This window comes from Chrysemys picta, chromosome 2 (assembly GCF_011386835.1).
Source record: "Chrysemys picta bellii isolate R12L10 chromosome 2, ASM1138683v2, whole genome shotgun sequence".
Classification (NCBI taxonomy): domain Eukaryota; kingdom Metazoa; phylum Chordata; order Testudines; family Emydidae; genus Chrysemys; species Chrysemys picta.
In genome coordinates this window covers 14,396,254-14,423,900 of record NC_088792.1, presented here as the reverse complement: position 1 = coordinate 14,423,900, position 27,647 = coordinate 14,396,254, and the positions used below count along the sequence as shown (strand labels likewise).

Sequence of the window (27,647 nt, the reverse complement as noted above, 5' to 3'; positions counted from 1 at the left end):
TGATCTAATCTGAATTGGTATCTGTCCAGTTGATACCCGCTTGAGACCAGCGTAAGCTGTGTTGGTGCGGATTGCAGTTGATATTGGCTGTACCTGTATATACGTGGGGTTTTGTACCGATGCAGCTACTTTGCCATCACTGGTGAAGAATTGCCCAGTGTAGACCAGGCCTTAGATCACTATGATTGAGCAGCATCCACCCATAGCTTTGTCCCCATGAGCAGCCCAAGCTCTGTAGCTGGTTAGCATGTGCACAGTTGACTTGAAGATGAGTGTCAGACAAGCATATGGGGGTCCAATGACTCATAGAGAAGGGGATCCAGGAAGATCACCCCCAACAGCCAGGGGTCTCTGTAATGCCAGTAGTTTGGAGCCACTGACGACTGGTAAGCTTTGTTCTTAGCTCTCTGGCCGTCCCACTGGCTGGATCATTGATGCGGCTTTCACGCGTTCTTTGTTCTTTGCGAGCATTGTTATTGTAATTTTATCCTGTTCCTCCATGGATCATATCTTGAAAGAAAAGGTTAAAGCCCCTGAATGCTCAGGGGTGCTTGGGTTTTGATTTCCATCCAGACTCTCCATTCCCTCCCAAGCCTTCTGTGCGCGGTGCGAAGTTTTTGCTTCCTTTATTTACCCAGTTTGTGACCCTGCCGTGCTACGGGTGTTTGTTCAATCCCTTCCAGCTCCTGATCCCACTGAAATCCCAGGAAGACTTGGACCGAGCGGTGGAGCACTTGGACCTTAGCCCTTCTCTGAAGAGTCTGAGGGTGTTTGTGAAGGCTCCAAGGAAAGCGAACGTGAGCCCTTTAGCTTTGTTCTTTTGTGTGCAGAGTGAGTCGCGCTGTTATTGTAGGGGGGGGAATGGAAAGGAGAGACGCTGTCCTAGGGGTGTCTGCTCGTAGCTGTCTGAGTTGGCACTAGACCATCTTCCGCTCGTACGTCTCTGCTCTGAAATCTGCCTGTCGGCAGGTCGGTTTAAATGCTGTTGCCGGCACAGCTGTTGAATTTAATTTAGTGCTTTCTACGAGGCAGGATTGGACGCTATTGCAATAGGTGCCTAATAGATTCCTGAGACAGATGGCAAGTGTATATCCTGTGACAGGACATCCACGTCATGCATCTTCCAGGGGACTCCTGTGTGGCTCAGAGGGGTGTGTTTGTGGCAGGCCATTTATCCTGCCAGCAGACCCTGAGATAGCACCGTCACTCTGTGGTCATACAGGGCCAGATTGTCATGGCCCTTGCATGGGTTTTCAGAGAGAGCAACATAAATTCTCTCCCCACCTTACACACTCTGCACAGCAGCCAGGGCAATTGCAGCCTCTGCACTTGGGACAGAATTGGGACTGTTCCCTCTGTGTGATCCAGGATGACACCCCAAAGGGGGCAGGGCGAAGAGCAAACTGCACAGTCCCCCTGCACACCAGGCTGCTCAGACGTGCACCAACCTTCCCTGGGGCAGGGTGGCTCTACACATCTGCCTACTACACTGAACCTGCCCACGCTGGGCGTACTGCTGAGGAGCACGTCTGGCTCTATAGGTGTGTGCAGGTGCATCCAGCCAAAGCATGCGCCGTGCTGCCCTAAGCATGTTCTCTGTGCATGGCGTCAAGGGACAGCTTTATGGTCATAGGACGCTGTCCATTTCCTAAAGGGCCTGGTCCTGTGGCAGGTGCTGATTTCTCTCCGCTCCCATTGACTTTAAGGGGACCTGAGAGCACTCTGCACCTTTTGCAAGTACTCAGAACCTTGCTGGATAGAACCCCCCAAAAAGGGAATTCAGCAGGGAGTTGGACTGGGTCTCTGAAGTCCTAGGCTAGCACCCTAGCCATTAGACCTTCCTTCCTCATATCATTCATAGAATCTCAGGGATGGAAGGGACCTCAGGAGGTCATCTAGTCCAACCCCCTGCTCAAAGCAGGACCAATCCCCAAATGGCCCCCTCAAGGATTGAGCTCACAATCCTGGGTTTAGCAGGCCAATGCTCAAACCACTGAGCTATCCTGGGCACCTTCTGCTGGCCAGCCCATGGACACGCATGACTGCCGGAGCATTGCAGCCGCAGAATTCGCTGCTGCTAGGACAGGACAGCTAAGTCAGAGTGGGATATAGGTGCACTCCAGTGTGGAACAGAGCTGGCCAATGGCTTCTACTCCAGCACCTTCTGAGAAGAGAACATAATAAGCTCCCCCTTGTCATATATAATTGTACACGCTCTGATCTAACTGCATGTGAGGGGCAAGGATTCCTGAGGGCCATCTACGTATTTTACCAAAAAACCTCACCAGCACGGTGTTATTAAAGCACCATATTGCCCAGATGTGGTGGTTACCACCTTACTCTCTGGGTATGCTGTTCCCCTTTCCCTTACCCCTTTGTCTGTCTGTCTGTCTGTTTTCCTTTCAAGTCCCAGTCCTGCAATTGGATCCATACGGATGGGCCCTTACGCTGCACAGAGTTTCATTAAAATCCTTGGTGTTTGCAAGCGTCTGGATCTGACTGAAGGATCAGGGCCTGAGATAAGGGTGCCGGAGCCTTCCCAAAAGTGGGGAGGCTGGGGGCCCCTCCCCCCCAGACTCCTCCCCTTCCTCCCCAACGGCTCGCCCCTCCTCTTCTCCTGGAGACCCCACCCCTGGCCAAGCCAGAGCAGGGCTGGGGAGCCCCCCTGCCACACTGTCCGAGGTGAGGGTGGACCAAAATCAGGCCCCTGCCCGTGTCCCCGTCCCCAAGGGCCCCCCTGCCCAAGGCACGTAGAGGGACCCAGGCTCACCACAGCTGCCTGTGTGGCTCTTCCCATCCCGGCTCTGGCCAGGGGTGGGGCCTTGGAGCTGCAGTATGGCCGGAAGTGGGGAGCCGCGACGGACACTCCACCTGCCCGCGGTGCAGGGGGCCCGTCGAAAGCAGCCCCCAGCCCCCCTGTCCAGGGCAGCTGGAGAGCCCACGGCTGTCCACGGGGCTCTTACCATGGCCAAGCTGCGGCTCCAAGGCCAGGTTGGGAAGAGTGGCGTGGGCAGCTGTGGTGAGCTGGCACAGAATTGCGGACCCTGGCTCCGCCTCCGCCTGTCCTGGGCTGGGCGGGGACATGGGCCGGCGACCGCTCTCAGCTATCCCACATGGTGGGCAGGTGGAGGGTCCGCACGGCTCCCACAATTGCCCAGGATCCCCGGCCAGACTGCACGCTGGCTTGGCCGGGGGATGGGGCTTCGGAGGCAAGAGGAGGGGAAGCGGGCATGGTCTACCCCAGCTAAAATTGGGAGGGCTATAAGCCCCCCTGGTCCCGGCGCCATTGGCCTGAGATTGTGAGCCCTTTGGGGCAGGGGCCCTCTCTTTTCTGGCTGGAAATAACAGTTGTAGGTGCTACCAGAAACAAACTATAAGCCTGTTTCATATTTTTATTTATCCCTATTAACTGAGATCTGATCTGTCTTTTGATATTCGATTAATATGTATTATTGTTTATTTATTTATTTGTCTATCTGATTCAGTTCATTTGGTAACCAGAAAACATGGTGATAGTCACCAAATGTCATTTTCATGGGAATGTCTGGCAAGGTACAAACCGCTGCCCTGGGGCAGAGTGTAACCGCTTCCTTTGATTCGCAGTTCCTCCAGCCCAACAACAGTAAGCAGCATGAGATGAGAATATCCAAGTCCACGGGCGACATCATGGGGTCCCTGTATAAAGACGCTGAGAGGACGCGGAAGTATTCAACAGGTGAGTGAAATGCGATGCGCTCAGGTTCACTGCGCACCAGCGCTGGTTCTTCACAGGCTGGCTGTACCACCCCCCCCCCCACAACCCTCCCCCCCAATCCCTGTGGTTCATTCTTGTCTCCTGACATTTTTACATCTGGCCAGCGCACTGAAGGCTCAGTGCGGCTAGTGTCTGGGTCTCGGCCTAGAGGAAAAGTTGTGCCAGCTGAGCTCATGTGCTCGTTGCTGCCTTGCCTGGATCCAAGAGAAGCGCTGTCCGTTATCTTGCTTAAGAGCCCAGGGAAGTGCAGAGGTTCCTGGTTTCAGACTTGAAGAGAAAACATATCTAGTTGTAGGGGATTCAAATGAATTCAGTGCTGCTGAATTTGCTCAAGGCCTGGGACAGAACCTGAGGAAGCCAGGCCCTCTCTCACCTTTGCATTAACTGTTCTCTCTCCCATTTTCTTTACTTTTGCCTTCTGCTTCACTCTCTTCTGTCAACAAGAAGGAAATAACGGGGCTGAGTGGGCTGGGATTCGGCCGCTCCTGCTTTCTAATCCCAGCACTGCCCCTGGGATGAAACTAGTAATTCTTTTCTCACTTCTGCTGCTTCAGTGCATTCCTCTAGATTTTCACCAGTGTGAGAGGAGAACCTCTCTTGCTCCACATGGTAAAAGGGGATTCCTGGTACGGTACTTACCCCCTTGGAATGTTGTGAGAATGAATGTGTGTGAAGTGCTACTCAAATGAAACAGAACATCCTTTACACTCCAATTGCTAGTCTTCAGCCAGTGCTGAGGTCCTACTCCATCTGAACCCTTGGCCATGAGCCTTCTGTCCCTCAGTCCACATGTGCAGCGCCTACTGGGGCTGGTTTCTATTCCTGGCTCTGCCACAGACTTGTGTAGCCTTGGGCAAGTCTCTTCATCTCTTTCTGCCTTGGTTTCTGTCTCCGAAATGACTCCTCTTTTAAGTACTTTGAGATGATTGGTGAAAAGTGTTGTTGTTGGACTCCTCTTGACTGTTAATAAGACCTTTATGGAAAATCCCATAGGATTTAATAGAGGATGGTATACTTTGTATAGATCTAGTAAACCAGCACAGAGAATTTTATACCAGGAATATAATTCTCTATTACATTCTATAGGCTGTCTTAAAAATTCTGTGCAGAGATGAGCATTCTCCACTACATTCTATGGGTTACTTTATAATGTAATTTCTAGCGAGCCCTATTGGTTTAATCCAAATGATTATTTAATATATATAGATATAGATATATAGAAGTAGTGCCAGAATCCCAGTCTGGATCAGGACCCCACCCCCCTGCTCCAGAGAATTTGCAATATTATGTGCTAAAGGATTTTACCATTGCAACAAAGGGATATCTCTTCCTGTGGATTTACCATTTCTCACTCACATGGTATGTGCTGTCAGACAATATAGGCTGCAGCTTGTTGAAATATTGCACAGTGATTTATTTGAGATGTTCTCCTATATTAGGTCAAATTCCACCCCGGGACAGCCAGGCACAACGCCTGTGGAAGTCAAGGGAACCGTGTGTGCATATACAAGATCTGTATTTGGCTCTCTCATGTTTATTTGCCGGGGTTCTTTTAGCTCATGCTGCTCTTGAGTGTTTGCCCAAAGCTTGGCAGAGTCTCTGGATGAATCTGAATGAAACACATGCGTTAATACATGTTATTGTACAAAGCCTCAGTAGGAACTTTTTGTACTTAAACAGAATAACATCTCTGCTTCTTTTCTTGGGGCATGTTAAACTGTTAACACATGCCCATAAATTCCAGTGATGGCATTGGGAGTTAATGTGTGCGTGCAGATGGCAGAATTGATCCCACATGTAGCTGCACTAATGGGAGGATTCTAGTTATGTGGGGCACTCACTCAGATTTAAGGCCATACCACCTTGGGCTTTTATTATTATTATTATTTGTATCGCACTAGCATCTACAGGCCCTAACCGAGATGGGGTCCCACTGTGCTTTGTACTGTTGCATACCTATAGTAAGAGACCACACCAGTCTTTGCCCTGAAAAGCTTAGTCTAAATAGACAAGACTTAGGTCTGCAGGAATAAGGGCATGGAGAGAGTCAGTGTATAGCCTATAGCAGTGGTTCTCAACCCAGCTGACCACCCAGTGCCACGGGGTCCAGGCTGCCCGGCCGGGAAGGGCATGGTACGATGGGGTTGGGGACACTGGCTGGCCCCACTTTGTGGAGGGGTCTCTGGGCGGGAGGCGCTGGGCATAGAGGTCTGTGGAGGCGTGTCTGAGGGGGGCGCGCTGTGGTTCTCAACGTGTGGCCCAGGTAACACAGGCCCAAAATGATAAATAAGTTGAGAACCACTGGCTTATAGTCTGTTGCAGAACTGGGATTGGAACCGAGATCCCCTGAGAACCAGGCCTCTGCCTTTACCAGAAGGCTGTCCTAACTCGGTTTGGAACTTTTTCAGTTTCTGGGTCAACACAAGTATGGAGAGACCTATTGCTGCAGTACCTGGGTCTTCATGGAGGTGTTAGCAATACAGCAGGTTGCTCTTTTCCTTCCGAGTCAGTATGCTCTAGTGGGGGTAGGAGTCCCTGTGTGGATGGAGGGGCTGTTTTTTCACATGAGGTGTAACCCTGACTTTCTGGTCATCCAGGGTCATTAACAACTCCATGGTATTTTCCACCCGTAGGGATATCACTGAGCCTGGTGCCCTGGCCAAATTCCAGCTTAGATAATTGGCATTTCACTTGGCTACACTGTCCTTCACTTCCACTTGCAAAACGTTGCCTTGTGTTTGCTTCAGTGTGACCGAGGTGAGTGAGGTTAAGGGGAAATCTCACCTCAGCCTTAACTGTGGAGCTGCAAGTCACACCTCCATAGCAGAGCCAGGTATATTTTCAAGGGAGTTTCTGTTCTGCAAAGCAACTCTGTGAACATGGCAACTTGGGGGGTGTTCTAAATGATTCTGTCTCCAATAAATGCTCAATTTACTGGTTTGGTGGGTGGAAAAGATGGGAAGGTGTTTTCTGTCCGCCTTGCAGAGTCAGCCTGACTTTTGAGAGTCAAGTCTGAGCATATCCCTCCTTGCATGTCATTGTCAGTGACAAAGGAACCACAAGTCCAGTCCTGGCCTCGCTTCCATCTGTGCAACCCTACTGCTGATAACAGGGAGATGTGATTGATTGGAGCTTAGTAAATGATTCTGTTCCTTCTTGTGTATCAACAAACTCCAGCGCCCTTCCCATCGCTGTGCTGGCTCTGCGACATTAACGGGAGTCTGAATCCACCCAGAGGGAGCAGATCTGCTGAGGAAAAGGGGACTAGTTCTACCACAGCTAGACAGAAAATACTCTCTCGCTCCCAAAAAATTCAGTGAAAACTGATTTTGTTGTTGTTTTCATTGCAATTTTCTGTGGAAAACTTTGATTTCCCCCCCTCAGAAATAGCAAATGTTAAAAATGGACCACCTCTGAGGAGAGCAGATGCCTTTTGAAAAAAACATTCGTCCAAAATCCAATTGTTCGTCCAAAAAAAAAAGTGAACGGAAAAGTTTCCAACCAGTTCAGATTTTTTACATCGTCCCTTTCCACAGCTAAAGAGCATTTTTAAGCTACAGATACCTTAGAGGAGCTGCAGAGCTTCACTGCGCCAGCAGCAGGCATTCTCTGTGCTAAAAGCTGACCCAGGCAGGATGCCTCCTGGGGTGCTGGCAGGACAGCCCCGCGCAGTTCTTTCCAGGTGTTGCTTACCCTCTCCGTGTTCTCCGCCTTGGATTGTCAGGCAGCCGGCAAGATGGTAGGGGCCTGGCCATCTCCCAGCCCCTCTTTAGAGTATGTAACATCCCAGCCAGCACGTGAATCGTCTTACGAGCCAGAAAGCAGACTGCAGATTCCGTGCAGGTGTCCGACAGCTGCTATCTTTGCTGACACGCTGGGGATTGAGCTGGGGATTTCAGAGCTGGAAGCGTAAGGCTCTGTCGCTTGAACTGAAGAGCCAAGGCACTCTAGGTGGGGCTGCGACAGACCCAGTCCTCTGTGGATGGGCACTGAGAGGGATACGTAGGACATGCTGACCAGTGAGTTGCAGGTGTACAAGGGGGGACAGGAGGGAAAGTGCTCGCTCTGACCTCCTCACTCGTGGGCCTGCCCCGGAGCAGCCACAATCTGGTCTGTAGTGTGGAAGGAGCTAGAGGCTGGAACAGTGTGTCATAAGAACGGCCATACTGGGTCAGACCAATGGTCCATCTAGCCCAGTATCCTGTCTTCCGACAGTGGCCAATGCCAGGTACTTCAGAGGGAATGAACAGAACAGGTGATCATCATGTGATCCGTCCCCTGTCGCCCATTCTCAGCTTCTAGCAAACATGCTAGGGACGCCCTCCCTGCCCATCCTGGCTAATAGCCATTGATGGGCCTGTCCTCCATGAACTTATCTAGTTCTTTTTTTAACCCTGTTGGTGTCTTGGCCTGCACACCATCCTCTGCCAAAGAGTTCCACAAGTTGACTGTGCGTTGTGTGACTAAGTACTTCCTTATGTTTGTTTTAAACCTGCTGCCTATTAATTTCATTTGGTGACCGCTGGTTCCTGGGTTATATGATAGGGTAAATAACACTTCCTTATTTACTTCCTCCACACCAGTCATGATTTTATAGACCTCTATCATATCCCCCCCTTTTCCAAGCTGAAAAGCCCAGTCTTATTCATCTCAGCCTATCCTCATTCTCCTTAAACCCTGGACTCCTTTGCTGCTGCATCCCAAGCCCCTGAGTCACAGCTGGGACTCTAATGAACATCAGATCTTTGCATAATGTCCCTTGTTTTGTTTTGTGGCGACATCGGCCCAGGGCTGGGCCCTTGCAGCTGTGAGCGTAGGCAGCGCTTGATGACCCCTTCGCAATCACGACCCATCTTTTTATAAACGAATAGAAACCTACTTTCTTTTCTGGATCTCTGCTTAGCCAGGGCAGGGTGTGTTGTCAGATAGGCAGTTGGTAAAGATTTGGGACCTGCTTAAGCAGAGGGAGAATTAAACCAGAGAACATTTAGGCAGAGGGGAGCCAAGCCTGGCACTGGGGGATCTAGCTGTACGTGCAACACCACAAACTTTCTGCACATGCTGTATGAAAAGTTCTTAAAAAAAAAAATGGAAAGGAACATGGAAGATCCCTGCAAATGCCAGGAGTGGCTGTCAGAATCTCCATGCTGGTTTGGCTGGCCCTGCTCAGGACATGCTGTACTCTAGTCCCGAGCTAATAGCCTTTTGTTGTGTTGTGTGTAAAACAGAGGGAGATCCTAGCTCACTCCCCTCTCAGATTAGCCCAACTGAGCTGAATATTCAGGGCCAAATCCTCAGCTGGTGCAAGTCGCCTGTTGACTTGAGTGATGCACTGATTTACACCCGCTGAGGATCGGGCCCCAAGAGTTCGGCTTTTGTTGTAAGCTGATGTTTCAGAGCACCTGCTGTATCTGAGCGGGGCGGAGACGGAATTAGTGCTTCAAGTTCAAGAGGTGGAGGAAAAGCCTGGTAGGATGGCTTCTAGGGCACCTAATCTCTGTCCCTGGCACTGCTGTTGTTTCTTCAGCACCCGAAATCCAGTGCAAAGAGCAGTGGTACTCCACCTTCTACCTTGCCCTTTACAGGTGTATGGTTTATTGAGCAACCTGTACAGGTGGGCTGGGCCAGCCCAAGGCCAGAGTTATCTATGTAACCCTCCCTCCCTGTCTCTCTGGATGAAGGTTAGGTTACCTAATCTGTCTAAGGTGTCTGTCGCTGTACTATCCGAGTCCTATAGATACATTAGACAACATAATTTCTGTCATTAGTGGATCACAACCCACCTGCCCCCATTTCCATCCTCGGCCCATGCTGAATAAAGCGCGGTGATGCTGAGCGGTGCTCTGGCTTCGTTAACGGGGGGAGTGCTGGGGCTCCACTGTGCTCTGAAGGTGGCTAGATCTGGCTCCACCTGATCCTTGGGAGTAGAGAGTTGGATACTGCAGGGCGCTCCCTCTGCCCAGAAAGCCCTACTCCCAAGCCTCGAGCCACTTCTCCAATTCAGCCAAAGAAAAAGGTGTAGGGACACAGAGCAAGGGCTGCAGGGAAATGCCTGGGAATACACACCACCGCTGTAGATGTCAAACTATGAGCCGTTCCTGTCAGCTCCTCTGAAGTTTATCCACTGGGACAGTCTTGCCGTAAAGGGTCCCTAGCCCAATCCGTACCAAGCTCCTCTCCAGTGAGAGGCCCCTCCATCCAAATTACTGCCTATCCTGGAAGAGTGGGTCAGGTTTCTTATCCCCCTTGAATCTGGTGGCAGAAGGCATAACCCTGGAAGGTCAAATAAAGCTGTCCTATGTCAATAGGAGTGAAGCGGGTTTCACTCAGAGGCCAGCAGGCCTAGTGGGCAGGCCATGGCTCGACAGTCCTTCCACCCTGTAGTGAGTTGCATTCCGGTTGGCAGGCCGTGGCTTGTCCATTTCCCAGCACTCAGGAGTTCTCCCAGACAGATGTGGGGGGGGAGTGAGAAGTAGGGGGATCCAGGACAGCTCCCCACCAGGGCCCGTGGGGGAGAGGCCTGGAATATGTCTCTCGCCTCTTCCTGGTGCCCCTGACCAGCCTCCCCGGGGTGCTGTCTCTTGCTCTGGGACAGTCTCAGCCTGATTTCCTCCACCCGGGAGTCCCCAGTCAGTCCCAGCAGCTCAGTCCGTTAACTGAGCATTCCCGAGCTCTCCTCTTAGTGTCCAGTTATTCTCCCTCAGTGGGGAGGGAAAAGAGTCCCTCCTGGTTGAGTCTTACCCCCAGTCCAGACCCTCTCTTGTGGATCGCTTTGTCCCCAGAAGATGCAAACTGCGATCCTCCTGTTAGCCAGCCTCTCCTTCACTTTCCCTCCCTGCTTGACTGACGTCCCTTCTCTGCAGATCCTGTATTTGGAGCATAATCTGCTGCTGAGGGGCGGGGCCCTTTTGGCCTGGTACTGCTCCCTCCCTCCCTTAGTCTCCATGTGGGGTCCGTAAATGCCATCGCAAGAAGTTGTTATACTGACTAGGGCCCTGATCCTACAAAGACTTGCATGCAATCATGCAAAGACTTTATACTTGCAAGCAGTTCTATTTAACTCAATGGGGGCTACTCCCATGTTTAAAGTTAAACTCAGGGTATGTAAATCTTGATAGGATCAGGGCCTTAGACTCCTTTTGAAAGAACCCTGTAGGCGAGAGAGAAATAGGGCTTTGTGCTGTTGCTGCCCTATCTCGCAATAGGGGTAATAAAAAGAAATTCCCAACATAACTGAGACACAACCATCGCAGTGTGTGAAATCTATATGCTTTTCAGGGCAGGGCCTGACTTTATTTCTGGGTTTGCTACAGCAGTGCCAAACAAATAATCGACTAATAATACTGCGGATCTGGTTTATTCAAGGAAACTGAGATCTTACGTGGCTACATTCTTGTGTTAAAGAGAAAAGAGACTGCGTTGTACTTCCCATTTGTTTTTGTTATTAGGGCTGGTTTGAAGCCAATTCGAGATGAGATCTGTAATAATGGGAGGTGTTTTCTCTCCTGGGTCTTGGCATTAGTTCTTGGTTGGTTGGTTTGGGGTTTTTTTCCACGGTGTACTTCTCCCGTAGGAAATCTGTGAGGGGAAAAGAAGGGGGGAGAAAGAATTGTCTCAAAACCATATGACTATTTTTCAAATCCTAGTAAGGGATCTGGACTGGCCACCCCCCACCCCCAGTGCTGTTTTGACAGTGGAACAAATGTATCCCAGATATAAATGCAATGAGCCTGATCTGGTGATCTCTAGCACTTCAGGGGAGGGACTCCTGATTTACATCTGTTTAAAACAAAGGAAAAGGACATCCAAAGACTTTGAGGGTTCCTGAACTCAGTGGAGTTACACCAGAGATGAAGTTGGCCCATTATGAAACACCAGTGGATTATTACAGATCTTATATCAAATTGGCTTCGAATCAGCCCTGATAACAAAGACGAATGCAGTTTTGGGATGCATTGGCATCACATCTGGGGACAGGGATGGGATAGATCTTCCTCTGGTGCATTGCACTTGGAATATTCCTTCGGCTCTTGGCATCTTGTTACCAGAAAGATATTAATGGTCTGGAGGGAGTTCTGTAGAATGCAACAGAGATAGGGGAGGAGTGAGGACAGATTTGAAGAGCTACATCTGTGCAGCTTGGCCAAGTGATGGCTAAGCCAGGGTACATGAGAATAGTCTGCAGATATTGGAATGGTGTGAGCGAACACTAAAGCTGTGGAGGGATTGCTCACCATGACTCAGGAAATAATGGGACAAAATGGAAAACGGACAGCGAGAGCTGTGAAGCTCTGGCGTTGTCTCCCAGGGGGAAAGGGAGAAGCCCCATCACCTGGGAGGCTTAAAATTAGATTGGACCAAACATTGCAGGATCAGGGCTGCAGTGAGATGCATGCAGGTGGTTTCTGTGCTAATGAGGAGCCCCACTGATTTCAGTGGGGCACCATGTGGCTGCAGAGATTTGAATGCAGAATCAGTCATAGTATTGGGGTCTAATAAGTGAACAGAAGGGGGCAGCCCTGCATCAAGTAGGACATGGACTAGGTGCCATAGATCCACCGCCAGAAGGGACCACTCGGATCATTTACCTGGGTCTTTTCCATCCCCAGGTTCTTTTGGTTCTAGGACCTCTGAGCTTAGGGAAACATCAGGAGGGAGAGGTCAGCAGGAGAGGGGCTGGGTATTTTTTTTAGTTGGTTTTTAACGTACATCTCATTGATGCATGTGGCTGTCCAGTGTTGCCCAGCAAACGCATACAAAGCAGAGAGGGGATCGATTTTCCAAGAGCATCAGGCTTTCCCTATTGTAGAAGATCTGGGCCTTAGCCACCATGACTCGATCCAGGGCTGAACTGCCCCAGTGTTCAGGGGAGCTGTGGGTCAGAGGTTTGGGTTTGTGCTCATCTCTGGGTATTACAGCTAAGCTTTAGAAACCTATTCCTTTAGTATTGTTGTTTGTACTGCAGTTGCACCTAGGGTTTGCCAGCCAGGGAATGGGGCCCCACACCAGTAGGCATTGTTCAGCCCCACACAGCTAAAAAGATAGTGCCTGCTCCAAAAGCCTTTGACCCCGTGATCTGAATGGTAGCCTGGATTCTCCAGCCCCTGCATCGCTTCCTCCCCAGAAATCAGTCAACTCTGGAGTCTAGCTCAGGCTTGGTCTAGCAAAAAGCACCGGGGCTGGGCAGTGATGATTCCTTCTCTTCTTTACAAGCGATTCTCTCTGTGTTTGTAGGTTCCCTGCACACGGGCCGGAGTTCTCCACCCCCGGGGAGCGTTCCTGAAGAACAGCAGCAGATTGCTCGGCAGGGCTCCTACACCAGTATTAACAGCGAAGGGGAGTTCATCCCTGAGATTATGGACCAGAATGTAAGTGGAGCTGGCGTGTGTGAGCTGAGTATCGCCAGCATTAGGCAAATCAGATCGTTACAACCCCGAAGGCGAGCTCCGTTACTCCAGAGGTGGAGCAATGGAGAGTTCCTAGGTGTTGACCTGTGGCCCAGGACCTGATCCAGTAGGGGCAAGCAGTTTATATTTTTATGTGCAAGGCTGCTTTCAGTAATATAAGACGCTGAAAGGCAAGTCGGAGGACATTTCGACTTGGCAACAGGGCTGAGGTCTAAGCAAGGTCTAGTAGAAAGCTTAGCTTAGTACAACTGCTTGACCTGAGGTCATAAGATTTTTTGCACTACGTAGCATGTGATAAGCAAGTACATCACAGAAGCTTATAGGCCATTGGGGATATATGTAACCATGGAGAACCCACACTTGCGTATCAGAACCAGCAGGAAATACGTGGTGCAAATAGTTTTTGTTAGCAATCAGAACCTTAATTATGGTCCCCCAGAATGACCAACATGGGCTGGGGGCTGAGATGATGTGAGAGCATCCCAGTCCATTCCCTGTGATTGCAGAGGGGGTGGAAGTGCTGAGCTCTCCTCCCTGCTTCCCACATCCGTGTTAGCTCCAGATATGGTTCCTGGCCCCGCTATTTTCAGCTGTAGTGAAATTGGAGGGGAAAGCAACTTATGCCCCACTCCTTCCCTCTCCATTTGCTCTATCCCGATTCTGCAAGTTTCCCCATGCAGATGGATCCCGATGCCCAAGTGAAGTCAATGGGACAGTCTGTGGGTGCAGGGGTCTGCTCGCATGGAGCACCTTGCAGGGTCAGGGCCTTAGAGCCCTGCAAACTGAAAACGCAGCCCTGGTGAGCACTGGCCACGTGGGAGGGATGCAGTGCTGCCCTTTCTTATCACACGTTCTGGACAACGTTCAAAATGTCAAGAAGGGGATTAGTGTCTTCAGAAATAGGATGCTCTTACATTGCCACCAAAGAGGACATAGGGGAAGAAGTGTGTCTGCTGCGTTATCGTGGCCCTTGCTAGCAACACAGGCGGGAAGGCTGGGCCAGGGTTTCCATGACAAAGTTATGTTTTCAAAGGTTTGTTATATGGCCATTAATAAACTGAACACTCTCTCTGGAGGAGCCTTGGCAGCAGCTGAGTGCAGATGTCTTGTGCGCCTAGCAGCCAAACACTGGGCTTGGACTGTTTGTAGATGGTTTCTGAGCTGCATTCATTAGGGTTAGATAAAGCGAAGGGGGGGAGCTAGATCCTCCGCACATGTAAGTCAGCATGTGGCCATTGACTTTAATGGAGTTGCATTGATTTATGCCAGCGGAGGATCTGACCCCACGCTTTCACTGCTTAGCTGAGGACTCCTACGTTCTAGTCTTGGCTCTTACCAGCAGTGTACAGTGGGCTGGCCACTGCCCCTCTCCCACCTTCCCGACCCCCCACAAGAGGTGGCTGCACTCTGGTGATTTGGCTGCCTGTAGTTATTACCCCCAGGGCCAGCCCAGGAGACATTTGGGGGTTGTAACTCTGGGGCAGCTGGCCTACTAGTGGTGGGACCATGGGGATCCAGGGGATGACAGACTGCACACTGGGGACTTTCCCATTGCTCTCCACTGACCCTCTGTGGCCATCGCATGGGATGGCAACAATGGGCCCCAAAGGATGGGGATCTCCTCGTTGGCTGGATTGCTGCAACGCATCAGCCTTTGGGCTAGAAGTGTGAAGGGGGGGAAGTTACTGTTTCCATTGGGACTCTCCTACCAAAACAAATGAGTGTTGCTATGGCAGCCAGTTAAATAGCTGTAACCATAGAAACATCACAGGGAAAGAGAAGCACGCTCTAGTACCCTAAGCATAGCACAGGGCATGAGGAACTCCTTGGTTTCTAATCCCACCTCCAAGCCTGCTATACTCCATGGCTCTGGCCAAGTCGCTTAGCCTCCCTGCCTCAGCTTCCCCCTCTGAAAGCTGGGCCTAGCACCGACCCACGGGGTGCTGGGGGAGGGGGTGTTAGTTATTAGTTGTGAAGTGTCTTGTAGATGAAAAGGACTAAGTGGGATTGTTGTTATAACACCGCTGGGTGGCATGGAGAAAACGCCATGGTAGTGGAAGTGTGTGTAACCTTTGTGGTTCCCTAAGCCACCTAGGAGAACTCCTCTGTTGTTAACAATCGGATATAATTAACACAATCTAGTAAAATGTGTCATCCAGGAGCCCACGCAAATACAGCGTTTATTGACTCGCTGAGCTGGGGAGAGCAGAGTAAATTCTTTGATCTAACCTCTTTGTTAACCCTTTACTAACAGAGGGGAAGGGTGGGCTTGTGATTAAAGGCAGTGACCAGGGAGTCAGGAGGCCAGAGTTCTATTCCTGGGTGTGCCCCAGGTTAACAGGTGGCCTTGGGCAAGTCTCGTATGCCCTGACTTTCAAAAGCGCTGAAAATGTGGAGCTCCCACTTGACTCTGCGCACATTCCGAAATCAGGAGGTTAATCCCTGTGCCTCGATTTCCCTATCGGTAAATAATAATTGAGAAGAAGAATCTCCATCCCTACTGTGTCAGAAGATTTAATGAATTTGTTTGCAAAATGCTTTGAGATTCCCTATTGGATGGGGTAACAGATGTACAGGGCCAGACCCTCCACTGCTGTAAATCACTAATTTACACCTGCTGAAGATCTGGAGGATTATCTAAAACAGACTATTAGGATTTTCCGATTCAGGGTTTACAGCACATTGTGTCAATGTTTTCCCTTTTCTTTGCTGTCCAAAGATGCTTGAACCGTTCATCAGTCCTGATGAGTCACTCTCTGGGAGCTGCCAGTCCCTGGACAGATCTATAGACAGGTAAGTCAGATTCATCACCATGGGCTTGCCTACATAATGAAAACCACCATCCCTTCCTATGCAAGTGTCTGAAGGAGGGAAAGGAATTGTTTAAGATATCCTGGGGGGTTATGACTAGGAGAAATGGGCGGCACCTAAGCAAAGGGAAATTTAGACCAAATACCAAGAAATAAATCCTAACATGAGAGAGCCGTAAGCCTGCAGAATAGTCTCCCCATGGAAGTGATGGAAGCACCATGCCTTGAGTCATATAATACTGGACTGGGCAAAGGACAGATGGGAACAGTCCTGGACCAGCAGGGGATTAGATAACCTATCTGACCTTTTCCCTCTCCAATTTCTCTGGTTCTTGGAAGATCTTTTTCCCCTTTCATCCCTACGGATTTCTAGATCACTGGATCGATATCGCCTTAGCTGCTCCCTGCCTCCTCTCTACCCATAGTGTATGCTCTCAATTGAGTGTTGTAAATGGAGCCGTCACAGACAGACATCCACACCTCCAAAGGTGCTAAGGATACCAGAGGAAAAACAACTAAGCTCCTCTGCAAGAAGCAACTAGGACACATTGTGCAGGTCATTAGTGCTGCCAGTTAAATCCAGACCCGCCAGTGCATTTGTGACCGCTAACTTGCCCCAGTGCAGGTTAGTGTCTCAGATACGATGTCTTTTTATTTTGGGAAGCCATTTATTTTCCTTATCACTGATTTTCTTTCTTCCCCCCTGACTGTTTTGACTATATTATATTAGCATTGCATTACAGAGGTCCGATTTGTATCGATCCGATCCTTACGTGCACTCCAACCTTGCACGTTTCAGCTGTCTCAGCCTTATGCTCCATTGACTTTTTGTGCCTTGTAATCATTTCCACTCACACAATTGCTCTTCATCAAATGTCCATGAAACGTGGGCTCCCTTCCTCCCAGCCCATCCACTCCTCCTTGATTTTGCAATTAAGTCTAAATAGCCTTCACCTGGAATAACAGCACAATGAACACAGCCCAGTTTCTCCTCCGAACCCTTAGAGTGACCTAGGGCTTGATCCAAAGTCCAGTGGAAACTTCCATCAACTTAACTGGGCTATGGGTCAGACCATGCTCACTTAGACCCCCCACCACCCTTATTCAGTTCACTGAGTCATTGGCCTTGGCTACACTTGCAAGTTAGAGCACATTAAATCAGCCCCAGGCGCCCTAACTCCTGAGGTGTCCATGCTGGCAAGGCACTTAGCGTGCCTGGACTCTGCAGCTGGAGTGCTCCTGGTAATCCACCTCCACGAGAAGCATAAAGCTTGCTGCGCCCCGGCTGAAACGCCAAGGTGTCAGTGTGGATGACGTGTTGCATTACTGCGCTGTGATTGGCCTCCGAAAATGTCCCATAATCCCTTGAAGGCAAGTGGCCACTCTTGTCATTGCTTTGAACTCGGCTGCAGGCATGGGGATATCCCCTTTCAAAGCTCCGTTTCTGACAGCCGGCGTGCTTATCTGCTCCGGGACACAAAGCAAACCATTACTGTGGAATGCTGCTGCCGCCGAGGCAGGCGTGGGGGGGGGGGGGAGGGGGCTGATGTCGGGGTTTCCCTCTGCTGCTGTCTGAACTTACAAGACAGCATGCTGACACACTCTATGCCCCCCAAAACACTGTCTCCCCCCACCTACACACAACACACTGCCTGTGTCACTCCACCTCCCCCCCCCCATTTGAAAAGCAGGCTGCAGCCACTTGCACACTGGGATAGCTACCACAATGCACTGCTCTCCGTGGCGTTGCAAGAGCTGCTAATGTGGCCACACCGGTGCGCTTGCAGCTGACCGTGTAAACACACTGCAGCGCTTTCCCTGCTGCTGTCTCCGGGGGCTGGTTTAACTCCCGGCGCACTACATCTGCAAGTGTAGCCATGCCCTAAGGGTGTCTGAGCTGGTGCAGCTTGCATGGTGCGGGGGCGGAAGGGAGAAGCGCTTCAAGGAAAGCAACTAACAGGAGGGTGTAAGAAGGTGTCTGTTAAAGCAGATCATCTGGCTCCTTGATACTCTCACATTGGCAAGCTGGTGTAAATAAGCCTAAAGGAGCCAAGCACCCTGGGTATCCCCTTTGAATTTGGCCCAGGGACAACTTTGAGTAGTGGCTGTAGAACTGGACCCTTCACTAGGTGCTGCAGATGTTGTTTCCAATTGTCTGGTATTGGCTGAGAGGACAACCTACATGTGTGGGCAAAAAGAGTAGAGAGTGAAAATGTGAGGCCTCTTTCTGTTTGTTACCCAATTCTGTGCCAGTATGTTCTGTACACTAACACCTGGCCAGCTCCAGCTGTGCCAGCCCACCCGTCTTTGAGTTCGGAGAGAGCAAAGACTGGTGTGAAGAGACTTCTCTAAACAACCAAACCTGTCCTTGTTAGAGCTCCATGACTCAAAGCCATCTTGTCTCAGTTCCTTCCAGGTAACTTCACCTCAGAGGGATTTTTTTTCTGAGGACCTTATAAGAGAGTCCAAATAAAGTTTAGACTGAAAACTGAGTCTGAACTCAGCAATCACCACTGATCAAAGTCCCAATACGCTGTCATTCTGCATGGCATTTTTTACACTAACTCTACCTCAAACTGTTTCATAGAGCTACAGTGACTAATGCAGTTAAATAATCAGAGCAAGATGAGGCAGAAAGCAAGAGACACCTTGTAGGCAATGAGGAAAGGCTATTTTCAGCTGAGATTTGAAATCGGAGGAATATAATTGAAATAAAAGGATATAGGGAGGCTGGTTCACATGGCAGGAGCTTCAGAGGAGAAGGCTCTTGCGCCAGCACTGCTGAGGGGTGTGGAGGTTCTTTGAGATGAGGGAAGAAAGAGGAAGAGGCATGAAGAATTCATGGACTTTAAGTACTCCTGGGGGAATTCTGCACCAAAAAATTAAAAATTCTGCGCACAATATTTTAAAATTCTGCATATTTTGTCAAAATAACATAATATAATCATGCCAGTTTCAATTATTTTGATCATTTATTTCAAAATATTGTCAGCAACTATGTCTAACAATACAGAGAACAAAAAAGATTCAGGAAATGTTTTTTGACAAATAGATTCCCTACTAGGCATATATATACAAAACTTTGAGTAATTCATTTAAATGACAATACAGAAATGTATTTCCCACACCCCTAAGAAGCAGTGCAAAGGCTTGGGGGAGTCAGGTAACAGAGGAGCGGAGGGACAAGGAAGTAATTGCTGGTAAGAAGGCTGGGTGTGAACTTGAAGGGATGTTGGGGGTGGGTGGAAGTCTGAAACAGGTTGTTTTTTTTGGACTGGGAGGAATTGTTAGGGCGCCTCCCCCATGCAGACCTTTGCTGACCCCTAGCCTCTTATTTAGTCAAGCACAGCTGCCCACATCCCCCCCAGCCCCATGTGTCCTTGCACCCCCATTCAGCCACCCCTCCTCCCTACATCCCCATGTGTCCCTGCATCCCCTCTCCCCCATGTGTCCCTGCGCCCACACTCTCATTCAGCCCCCCACCCCAGTCTGTCCCCCCCACTAGCCTTTCTGAACCCCAGTCTGTGACTCCCCAGCAGGTCCATCTGCCCCATGCTGTCCGTCTCCCCCCACTCCCATGTCTCCTGACCTGGCCCAATGGGCAGGGTGCTGTGAGGAAGTCAGCCTCTTTCTCTTCCTTATCCACAGCTGGAGCTGCGCCCACCCGGGAGCAGCTGCTTTCTGTTCAGCTGCCACAGTGACCCCTGATGAGCAAAAGACATAACTGCAGCATCTTTCTGGCAGAATGTATTTTCTGCAGGGGGAAAAAATTCTGTGCAGCACACGAATTCTGCGCATGTGCAGTGGCCCAGAATTCCCGCAGGAGTATTTACAGATGTTTAACAGAAGCTACTAAAGTTAGACATTTTTAAAATCAGAAGCTCCAGATAACTTCATCCAAGAGTTTTAAAAGGTCTGGCCAAGGAGCTTGCTGCACCATTAATGTTGATTTTCAACAAGTCTTGGAGCACTGGGGAAGTTCCAGAAGACTGGAAGAAAGATAATGTGGCAATTTTTAAAAAGGGATGACCACAGGTAATTGTAGGCCGGTCAACCTGATATCGATCCTAGGCAAGATAATGGAGCAGCTGATACAGGATGCAAAGATTTACAATTACAGAGCAAACATTTTTACAGTTATAGAGCAAATACTTTAAAGGAGGGTAATGTGCATAATACAAATCAACACCACACAACATTTTGATTAAAAATTAGAATGAGATAAAATTAACATGGCGCATGTTAAATGGATTCAAAACTGTCTAACTGGTAGGTCTCAAAAAGTAACTAGAAACAGAGAATCGTCATCCAGTGAGTCTGTTTCCGGTGGGGTCCTACAGGGATTTGTTCTGGGCCGTATGGTATTTAACATTTTTATCAATTATCTGGAAGGAAACATAAAATCATCACTGATAAAGTGACTGGGGGGGCAGTAAATAATGTCGAAGACAGGTCACTGACTCAGAGTGAGCTAGATCACTTGCGCAAGCAAACAATGTACATTTTAATATGGCTCGATGTATACATCTGGGAACAAAGAATGCAGGCCATACTTACAGGATGGGGAACTTTCTCCTGGGAAGCAGTGACTCTGAAAAAAAAATTGGGGGATTGTGGTGTGTAATCTGCCGAGCATGAGCTCCCAATGTGATGCTGTGGCCAAAAGAGCAGAATGTGATCCTACAGTGCATAAACACGGGAATTTCAAGTAGGGAGTAGAGAGGTTATTTTACCTCTGTTTTGAGCACTGGTGTGACTGCTGCTAGAATACTGTGTCTAGTTCTGGTGCCCATAATTCAGGAAGGATGTTGATAAATTGGAGAGGGTTCCGAGAAGAGCCATGAGAATGATTAAAGGATTAGAAAACCTGCCTTAGACATGGTAGGCTCAAGGAACTCAATATATTGATCTTAACAAAGAGAAGGTTAGGGGTTGACTTCCTCACAGTCTATAAGTACCTACCTGGGGAACAAATATTTAATAATGGACTCTTCGGTCTAGCCGAGAAAGGTCTAACACAGTCTAATGGCTGGAAGTTGAAGCTAGACAAAGTCAGACTGGAAATAAGGTGTACATTTTTAACAGTGAGAGTAATTAAGCATTGAAACAATTTACCAAGGACCATGGTAGATCCTGCATCATTGACCATTTTTAAATCAAGATTGGATGTCTTTCTGAACGATCTGCTCTGGGAATTATTGTGGGGAAGTTCTATGGCCTGTGTTACATAGGTGGTCAGACTAGATGAGCACAAGTTCAATTCTGGCCTTGGAATCTGAGACAATGTTGTTCTTATTCCGGAGGTGGTGATAAGGCAGGCTAACCTGTGGGGGGAAGAGAGGAAAGCTCATCATGGGCTGTTAAGAAATGCTTTATGAAAATTACCATTTTTCTCCATAGCAAAATCATTAATAATACCTAGTTCTTATGTAGTGCTTTTCCTCATTAGATCTCAAAGCGCTTTATGAAGGAGGTCACTATCATTATCCCCATTTTACAAATGGGGAAACTGAGGCAGAGTGAGGTAATGCGCCTTGCCCAAGGCCAATGGCAGAGCCAGGACTAGAATCCAAGAAGCCTGAATCCCTGTCCAGTGATCTGTTCTCAGCTTGAAGGCTTGATTCTCGAACATACTGAGCGCCCTCCACTCCCCAGTAGACTCAGTGGAGTTGTGGGTGCTAAGCACCTCATAGGATTCTTCATAATGCAGGGAACAAGTAGCTTATTCCCGGCTTTACAGCGAAAAAGAGCCCCTACAGGTTCCTATGTCCAAAGTGTGGCAGACGGGGGTGTCCGTGTATAATTCCATGCCCATCAAGTGATGTTAAAAGACCAGGAAAGTTGCAAAGTTGAGCACTCACTTGTCAAGAAATGAGGACATTAATTCTGCTCTCTTGTGCGTATGCATCACTGTGGTACAGTCTTTAATTACAGGATCCTGTGCTGTTCTTTCCACAGGCTCCCTGCCTCATTCAGCGCACACATCGGGCAGGGAGTTCTCCAGCAAAGCACATGCTTAACTTTAAACACATGAGTGTTCCCACTGAGTGCCCCTGGTGAAAGTTAAGCACTTGCTTAAGTATTCTGCTGGATCAGGGCCTGAATGAAAGAAGCTTGCATAGGACATTCGTCTGGAGTTCAGTGCATCTTGCCTCTTTCTGTGTAAAAGTAGTATGTAATATATTATCAATTGTATAATGAATGCAGACGCGATTCTGATCACTGGATCGGTTTGAAACAATAAGGTGTTTCTGTCTTTTCCCACAGCCCGCCCTTTACCCAAACCCCTGTTCCCAGAAGGAAGAGCCAACCCAAAGACAGTCTTGATTGCCTGGGTAAGGATATGTGGGATTTAGTGTCAAAGTAACAGCACAGCCATGCTGCAGTAAGGTGGGCTTCCAAAACAGCTGTGTGTGAATCAGACGACAGAACGGAATACTACTGGGTTAAATCATTCAAAACAAACAAACCAGCTTCACTGCTCATGTTAAAAGTAGCCACTGCAATTCTCAAACCTAGACACATTTTAAAATCTAAGGACCCAGTGCTGCAAACAGATACTGCCAAGCTTAACGATCACTGTAAGCCTTTTGAAGCGAACAGGACTATTGAGGATCCTAAATGCTATGGGGCCTGATTCCACTCCTCTTGGGCCTGATTCTGAGTCAGTTTCGTCCTCCTCCCACCCCCAGTCTAAATCAGGAGTAACTCCACTGCAGTTAATGGAGATACACCAATGTAAAGCTGATCTGAGATCCGAATCAGGCCCTATGCTAGTAGTAAGTGCTTGCAGGATTGGGTCCTCCTTGTTCTATTTGTTTACTTCTTGCCTTTCTCTCATTTGGGAAGAAGAAAATAAGCTACTCAGTTTCATCTTTGTTTCTAGTCAGATTCTAATCAGTCTCACTTTCAGATTCTTATGTCCTGTGTTGCTATTGGATTGCAAAATACCGCAGAGGGGGAAAAAATTCTCCATTTGCATTAATAAGAGGTACAATCAGTAACATTGGCAATGCCATTACGGAAAGGTGTATTGGTAACTTGTAAGGATCTTAGCTTAATGCTCAACTGAGCATAAATGTCCAGGTGGTTAAGTCATGGAAACTTCATAGTACTGTAATGACTTTTGCTACTAAAAATGGACACATGGCTATCTGCCGATGGCTGATAACACATTTTTGGCTTGAGGCAGCACTTAGAGATCGAACCAGGGAACTTGAGCTTTAAGTCAATACTTGCAGTGAAGTTTTAATATGTCCCTGGTGGCAATGGATTCATTTCACTTGAAAACACAAGTCCGCATCACCGCTCACGCATGGCTTGTCGTTAACCTCTTGACCTGGCATTGTTGCTTTTCTTGCTGCCCATACTTCAGCCATTGTGTGCTCTGCCCTAGCGCTAGAGTAATGGTAAAATCATGTTGAAGTCAGGCCGATGCCAGGAATGGCCTCCAAGGAGCAGCTCCTGGCTCGGAGCTAAGACAAACAATCCTTCAGAATAAGCTGTTTAGTCAGGATTTGATAGGGGAAAAACAGGAGGTGAAGATGAGGGGGAGGGAATTGAAGATATTTTAATCTAATGTTGTTCTATGCTACCAGTGATGGCATCCTGTACTTCTCATTATTAATGTTTCTATCCCTATCCATCCATCCATCCCTTTCTCTCTCATGCAATCTCCTTTTAACTCAAATTTTAGCACTTTTACCCTATGTAATCTCTTGTATCTAACCTAATTTTCTCTCTCTAGTGTTATTCTGATTATCTAAAACCTCATGCTCCAGGAATTAAACTAGTCTCAAACATTTACGGCTCAGCATGACCCCTTAATGAGGGGCAGATTATTCTACATCTGCCTGCTCTGGGTTCTTGCACTTTCCTCTGAAGCATCTGGGACTGGCCACGGTCAGCGATGGGATACTGGACTAGATACACCTTGGTCTGATCCAGTATGGAAGTTCATTCGTTTCCTAAGCGAGAGATTTATAACCCTGAATAGAACCAGCATAATTCTGTGTAAATTCCTTGCTCTCTAACTAACGAGGTGGAGAAACTGGCTGTGGCGTGGATTAGGACAGTGGCAAAGGGGTTAGGAAAGACTGGGAAAATGTGTGGGGTCGAGCAGGGAGAAAAGGGCATGGAGGCAACCAGGGACAATGGAAGAAGGAGGAAAGTAGAGAGGTGAGAAAAGAAAACAAGCGACATAGACGTAAGAAAATGTACCCCATTGCAGAACAATGGCTCTTCTCAGTCACATACAAGAAGTTATGGCTCCAAGAAAGCCAGGTCTAGCTTAGAAAGAGGCAGGAGCAATTGTGATGGGGCTAAACCATCTGAAGAAGTAAAAATAAACTGGGCTGCTGAGCCTTTCTTTAAATATTGTGGACCAGAGCCTGCTCCTGTTGAAGTCACCGGCAAAGCTTGTGTTGGCTTCTTGGGGCCAAGATTGGTCCCCTTTGACCCCAGCCTTCTGTCCGCAATGGGCAGATTTCAGAAATGAGCCATGGAGCATGTCCCATCTTGGGAATGAACAGTCTTCTGCCTGGTCTCTCCATTGCATTTTCAAGTGAAAAACAGAACTTCCAATGAGAAATGCTTCAGGAGTTCCTCACGGAGTTGATCTAACGGAGACTTTTCTCTTTCTCTCCTGTCAGATTTCGATATCCCGTTTTGTGAGCGATTTGGGAAAGGTGGGACCTTCCCCAGACAATATCACCTTTCCCAGAGCCGCAAGGACTATAGTGACGGTGAGACACTGATCGGTTCATGCGGGCTTGGGGGAAAAGCTCACTGATGGCCTAAGCCAAGGACTAGGGCATTGGCCTGGACAGGAGCAACTTGGCTTCAGTTCTTGGCTCTGCCACAGGCTTCCTGTGTGACCGCGGGCAAGTCACTTGAACTGCTCTGGGCCCATGTGGGCACTGCTGGCACACATTGTAAGTTCCCTAGTGTGTGTTAATGCAGTTACTGTTTGAAATGGGACTATGTTAACACAAACTAGGGAACTTTTAGTGCACGCTAGCAGGGTCCACATGGGCCACTTAGTGTGCAACGCGCTAGTGTGCGTTAGAATTTGTACCTTCTGGCGTGGACTAAAGCACTGTGCAGACATGCCCTAACTCCCGTTCTCTCAGATGACCCTTTCCATAGGCGCCGACTCCCCCTGTACCCAGGGGGTGCTCGATGCCGCCCCCACTCCACCCCTTCCCCCAAACCCCTGCCCTGCCCCTGCTCTGCCCCCGCCCCGCCTCTTCCCGTCCCCTACCCTGAGCGCGCCCCATCCCTGCTCCTTCCCCCCCTCCCTCCTGGAGCCAACCTGCATGCCATGAAACAGCTGTTAGTGGCGTGCAAGGGGAGGCGCTGGGTGGGGAGGGAAGGAGGGGGCCTTGGCTGTTGGTGGGTGCTAAGCACTTGCTAATTTTTCTCTGTGGATGCTCCAGCCCTGCCTCAAAGAACTTTGAGTGTACGCTGGGAATTAGACTCCAAGTTGCGCTGTGATTTTTTTTTTTTTTAAACCTGTATAGCTGGTGAAACCACTGTGTGGACACACTTAATTTGATTTAAATCTGGCTTATGTTGATTTATTTTAAATTGATTCCTTGACGAGTTTGGCGAAGGTTTTAATCAACTTAAAACTGCCCACGCAGGGTTGTGCATCATTTAGCTAAGAACTTGTCTACACTGTGCTGCAGCATGGCCTACGGGGATGCGAATCGCAGAGTGCAGTGAACGGCTGGGCTCTCGCTGCCCTGTGTGGACACTGCAGCAGTGTCTCAATGGGGCAGATAGAGCACAATGCTGCAATTTACACCTCCATAGCAAAGCAATTGAAACAGGTGCCACTTTGAATCCAGGCAGGGTCTGAGTGTATGACGAGAGACAAGACGTTGCATGTCCTTGTCAGTAATTCTCCTGCTTTCCTCACCAAGGCCGAAGGACTTTCCCAAGGAGTTACGTCCCTCAGGAGAATCGGTTTCAGCTTGTCCCTTCCAGCAGAACAAAGAGCTTCAACGGGGACAGCAAGCTCCTCACCTTACAGTACGAGGCGCACAGGACCAAATGGTGGATCGACTGTGACAAGGGACTGCAGGTTTTCAGCACGTCCCCCAGCAAGTCCAGGAACTGTGAGTGAATTTCAACAGGTTGCCGTTTAGAATCTCAGGCTGTGATCTTGTCTTCTAAGTATGGTCAGGCGGAGCTGGTGGAGGGGAAACCTCCAAGGAGAACTCAGGAGCTGGGGTGGATCAGCAGATAGCACTTCCCTCTCAGTCCTGAGTCAGTACAGAACCAATGCCCCAGCATGATGTTAAGGGGCGCTGTGCTCCCGGGAGACGGCTCCAAGAGAAAGCCCTGACTGCTCATGGTCATTTAAGATCTCCTGGCACTTTCCATAAAGATAGGGGTGTTCTGGCCAAATTCCATCCTGGGCAATTACATTCCACCTGCAGCTACAGTGGGATAAATGATTCTCCACTTCCTGCTCTGAATGGCCGCATAGCAGTGCTGTGCCCTGTTAACCATCGCTTGTGTTCCACTCCAGCAGTGGCTGCACGTCACTGAGGGGTAGGGAAGGGACTCCAACATTACACAGCAGATTATTCTCAGCCCTTGCAGGAGGGAAGGCACTGTATCAATGTACATCCTTGGGCCTAATCCTGCTCTCACTTACACTGGTGTAAATCGGGTAAGCCAGTGGAGTGAAAGCAGCCTGAATGGGATGGGAATCAGGCTCTAAGTGTCGCTCTTTGTGGTAGGTGCTAATGCACTCTGTGTGCCCCCACTCATTGCATAGCAGATTTAGATCTGCATTGCAAAGGGTCCGGTGACCCCTATGCTGTGTCCTGACTGTGCCATTGATGTCCCTTCTACAGCCCTGCAGGCGCCAGTGAACTGGAGGTTGGGGAAGCTCCTTGGCAGAGGGGCCTTCGGAGAGGTTTATCTCTGCTACGACGCAGACACTGGCAGGGAGCTGTCAGTGAAGCAGGTGCCCTTTGACCCAGACAGTCAAGAGACCAGCAAGGTGAGTGTGAGGGCTGGACTGAGCCTTCCTGAAGAGCAACTGGGTGCGAGTGGGTCACAAACATCCTGCCCTTCCCATATTGCTGAGTGGGATGGAGGTCCTGAGATGGGGTCTGCTGGCATCTGTTGTCCCCCATGTCACCACTAGGCGATGCATGCATGCCGTGCATAGGTCCTGTATGTGCTGTGCTGGCCCTCCCAGCTCAGAGCTGTTTGTGATTTCCCACAGAGCCCATGGACACCTGCCATGGCCTAAATCATCCAGTGACCACTCATCTTCCCTTCCAGGACCTGCATGATGTTAGCCCAGCCTGCGTTGCCAGTCTCATCTCTTGCCATCTCCTGTCCTTTCTGCTCTTCTGTGATGCCAGCCCCAGGGCTCCATTCACCACCCTCCACTCCCATCTCTGGATAGCCCATTTGCCCAACCTCTGCTTTTCCCTCATGCTCGCCCCCCCTGGAAGCTTGGTGTTGCCCTTCAGAAACAAGGGAATAAGTAAATATCTGCCTGCCTGCCTGCATCTCTCTCTAACAATTCCAAGCAGAGTCCCTTCTCTGCCTTTCCCAGTGCATCCTGTCTGTCTTTTAGGCTATAACCTCCTTGGGAGAGCAGCCATCTGTCTTCTTGGGTCTTGTACAACGCTAGGGATATAATCAGTG

At 49.2% G+C, this 27,647-nt stretch overlaps 1 protein-coding gene across 11 annotated transcripts in view; it reads left to right on the top strand.

The window, feature by feature from the left end:
* LOC101948589 (mitogen-activated protein kinase kinase kinase 3-like) overlaps window positions 1-27,647 on the top strand; it is a 123,969-nt gene that overhangs the window by 83,702 nt on the left and 12,620 nt on the right. For all 11 annotated transcript variants that reach the window (XM_065582687.1, XM_042859644.2, XM_042859640.2 and 8 more), the window contains 8 exons: window positions 684-797; window positions 3,604-3,715; window positions 12,989-13,122; window positions 15,881-15,954; window positions 22,239-22,306; window positions 24,623-24,715; window positions 25,898-26,092; window positions 26,840-26,988. In XM_065582687.1, coding sequence (XP_065438759.1) covers window positions 684-797; window positions 3,604-3,715; window positions 12,989-13,122; window positions 15,881-15,954; window positions 22,239-22,306; window positions 24,623-24,715; window positions 25,898-26,092; window positions 26,840-26,988 — 939 coding nt within the window. The remainder of the gene's footprint in view (window positions 1-683; window positions 798-3,603; window positions 3,716-12,988; window positions 13,123-15,880; window positions 15,955-22,238; window positions 22,307-24,622; window positions 24,716-25,897; window positions 26,093-26,839; window positions 26,989-27,647) is intronic.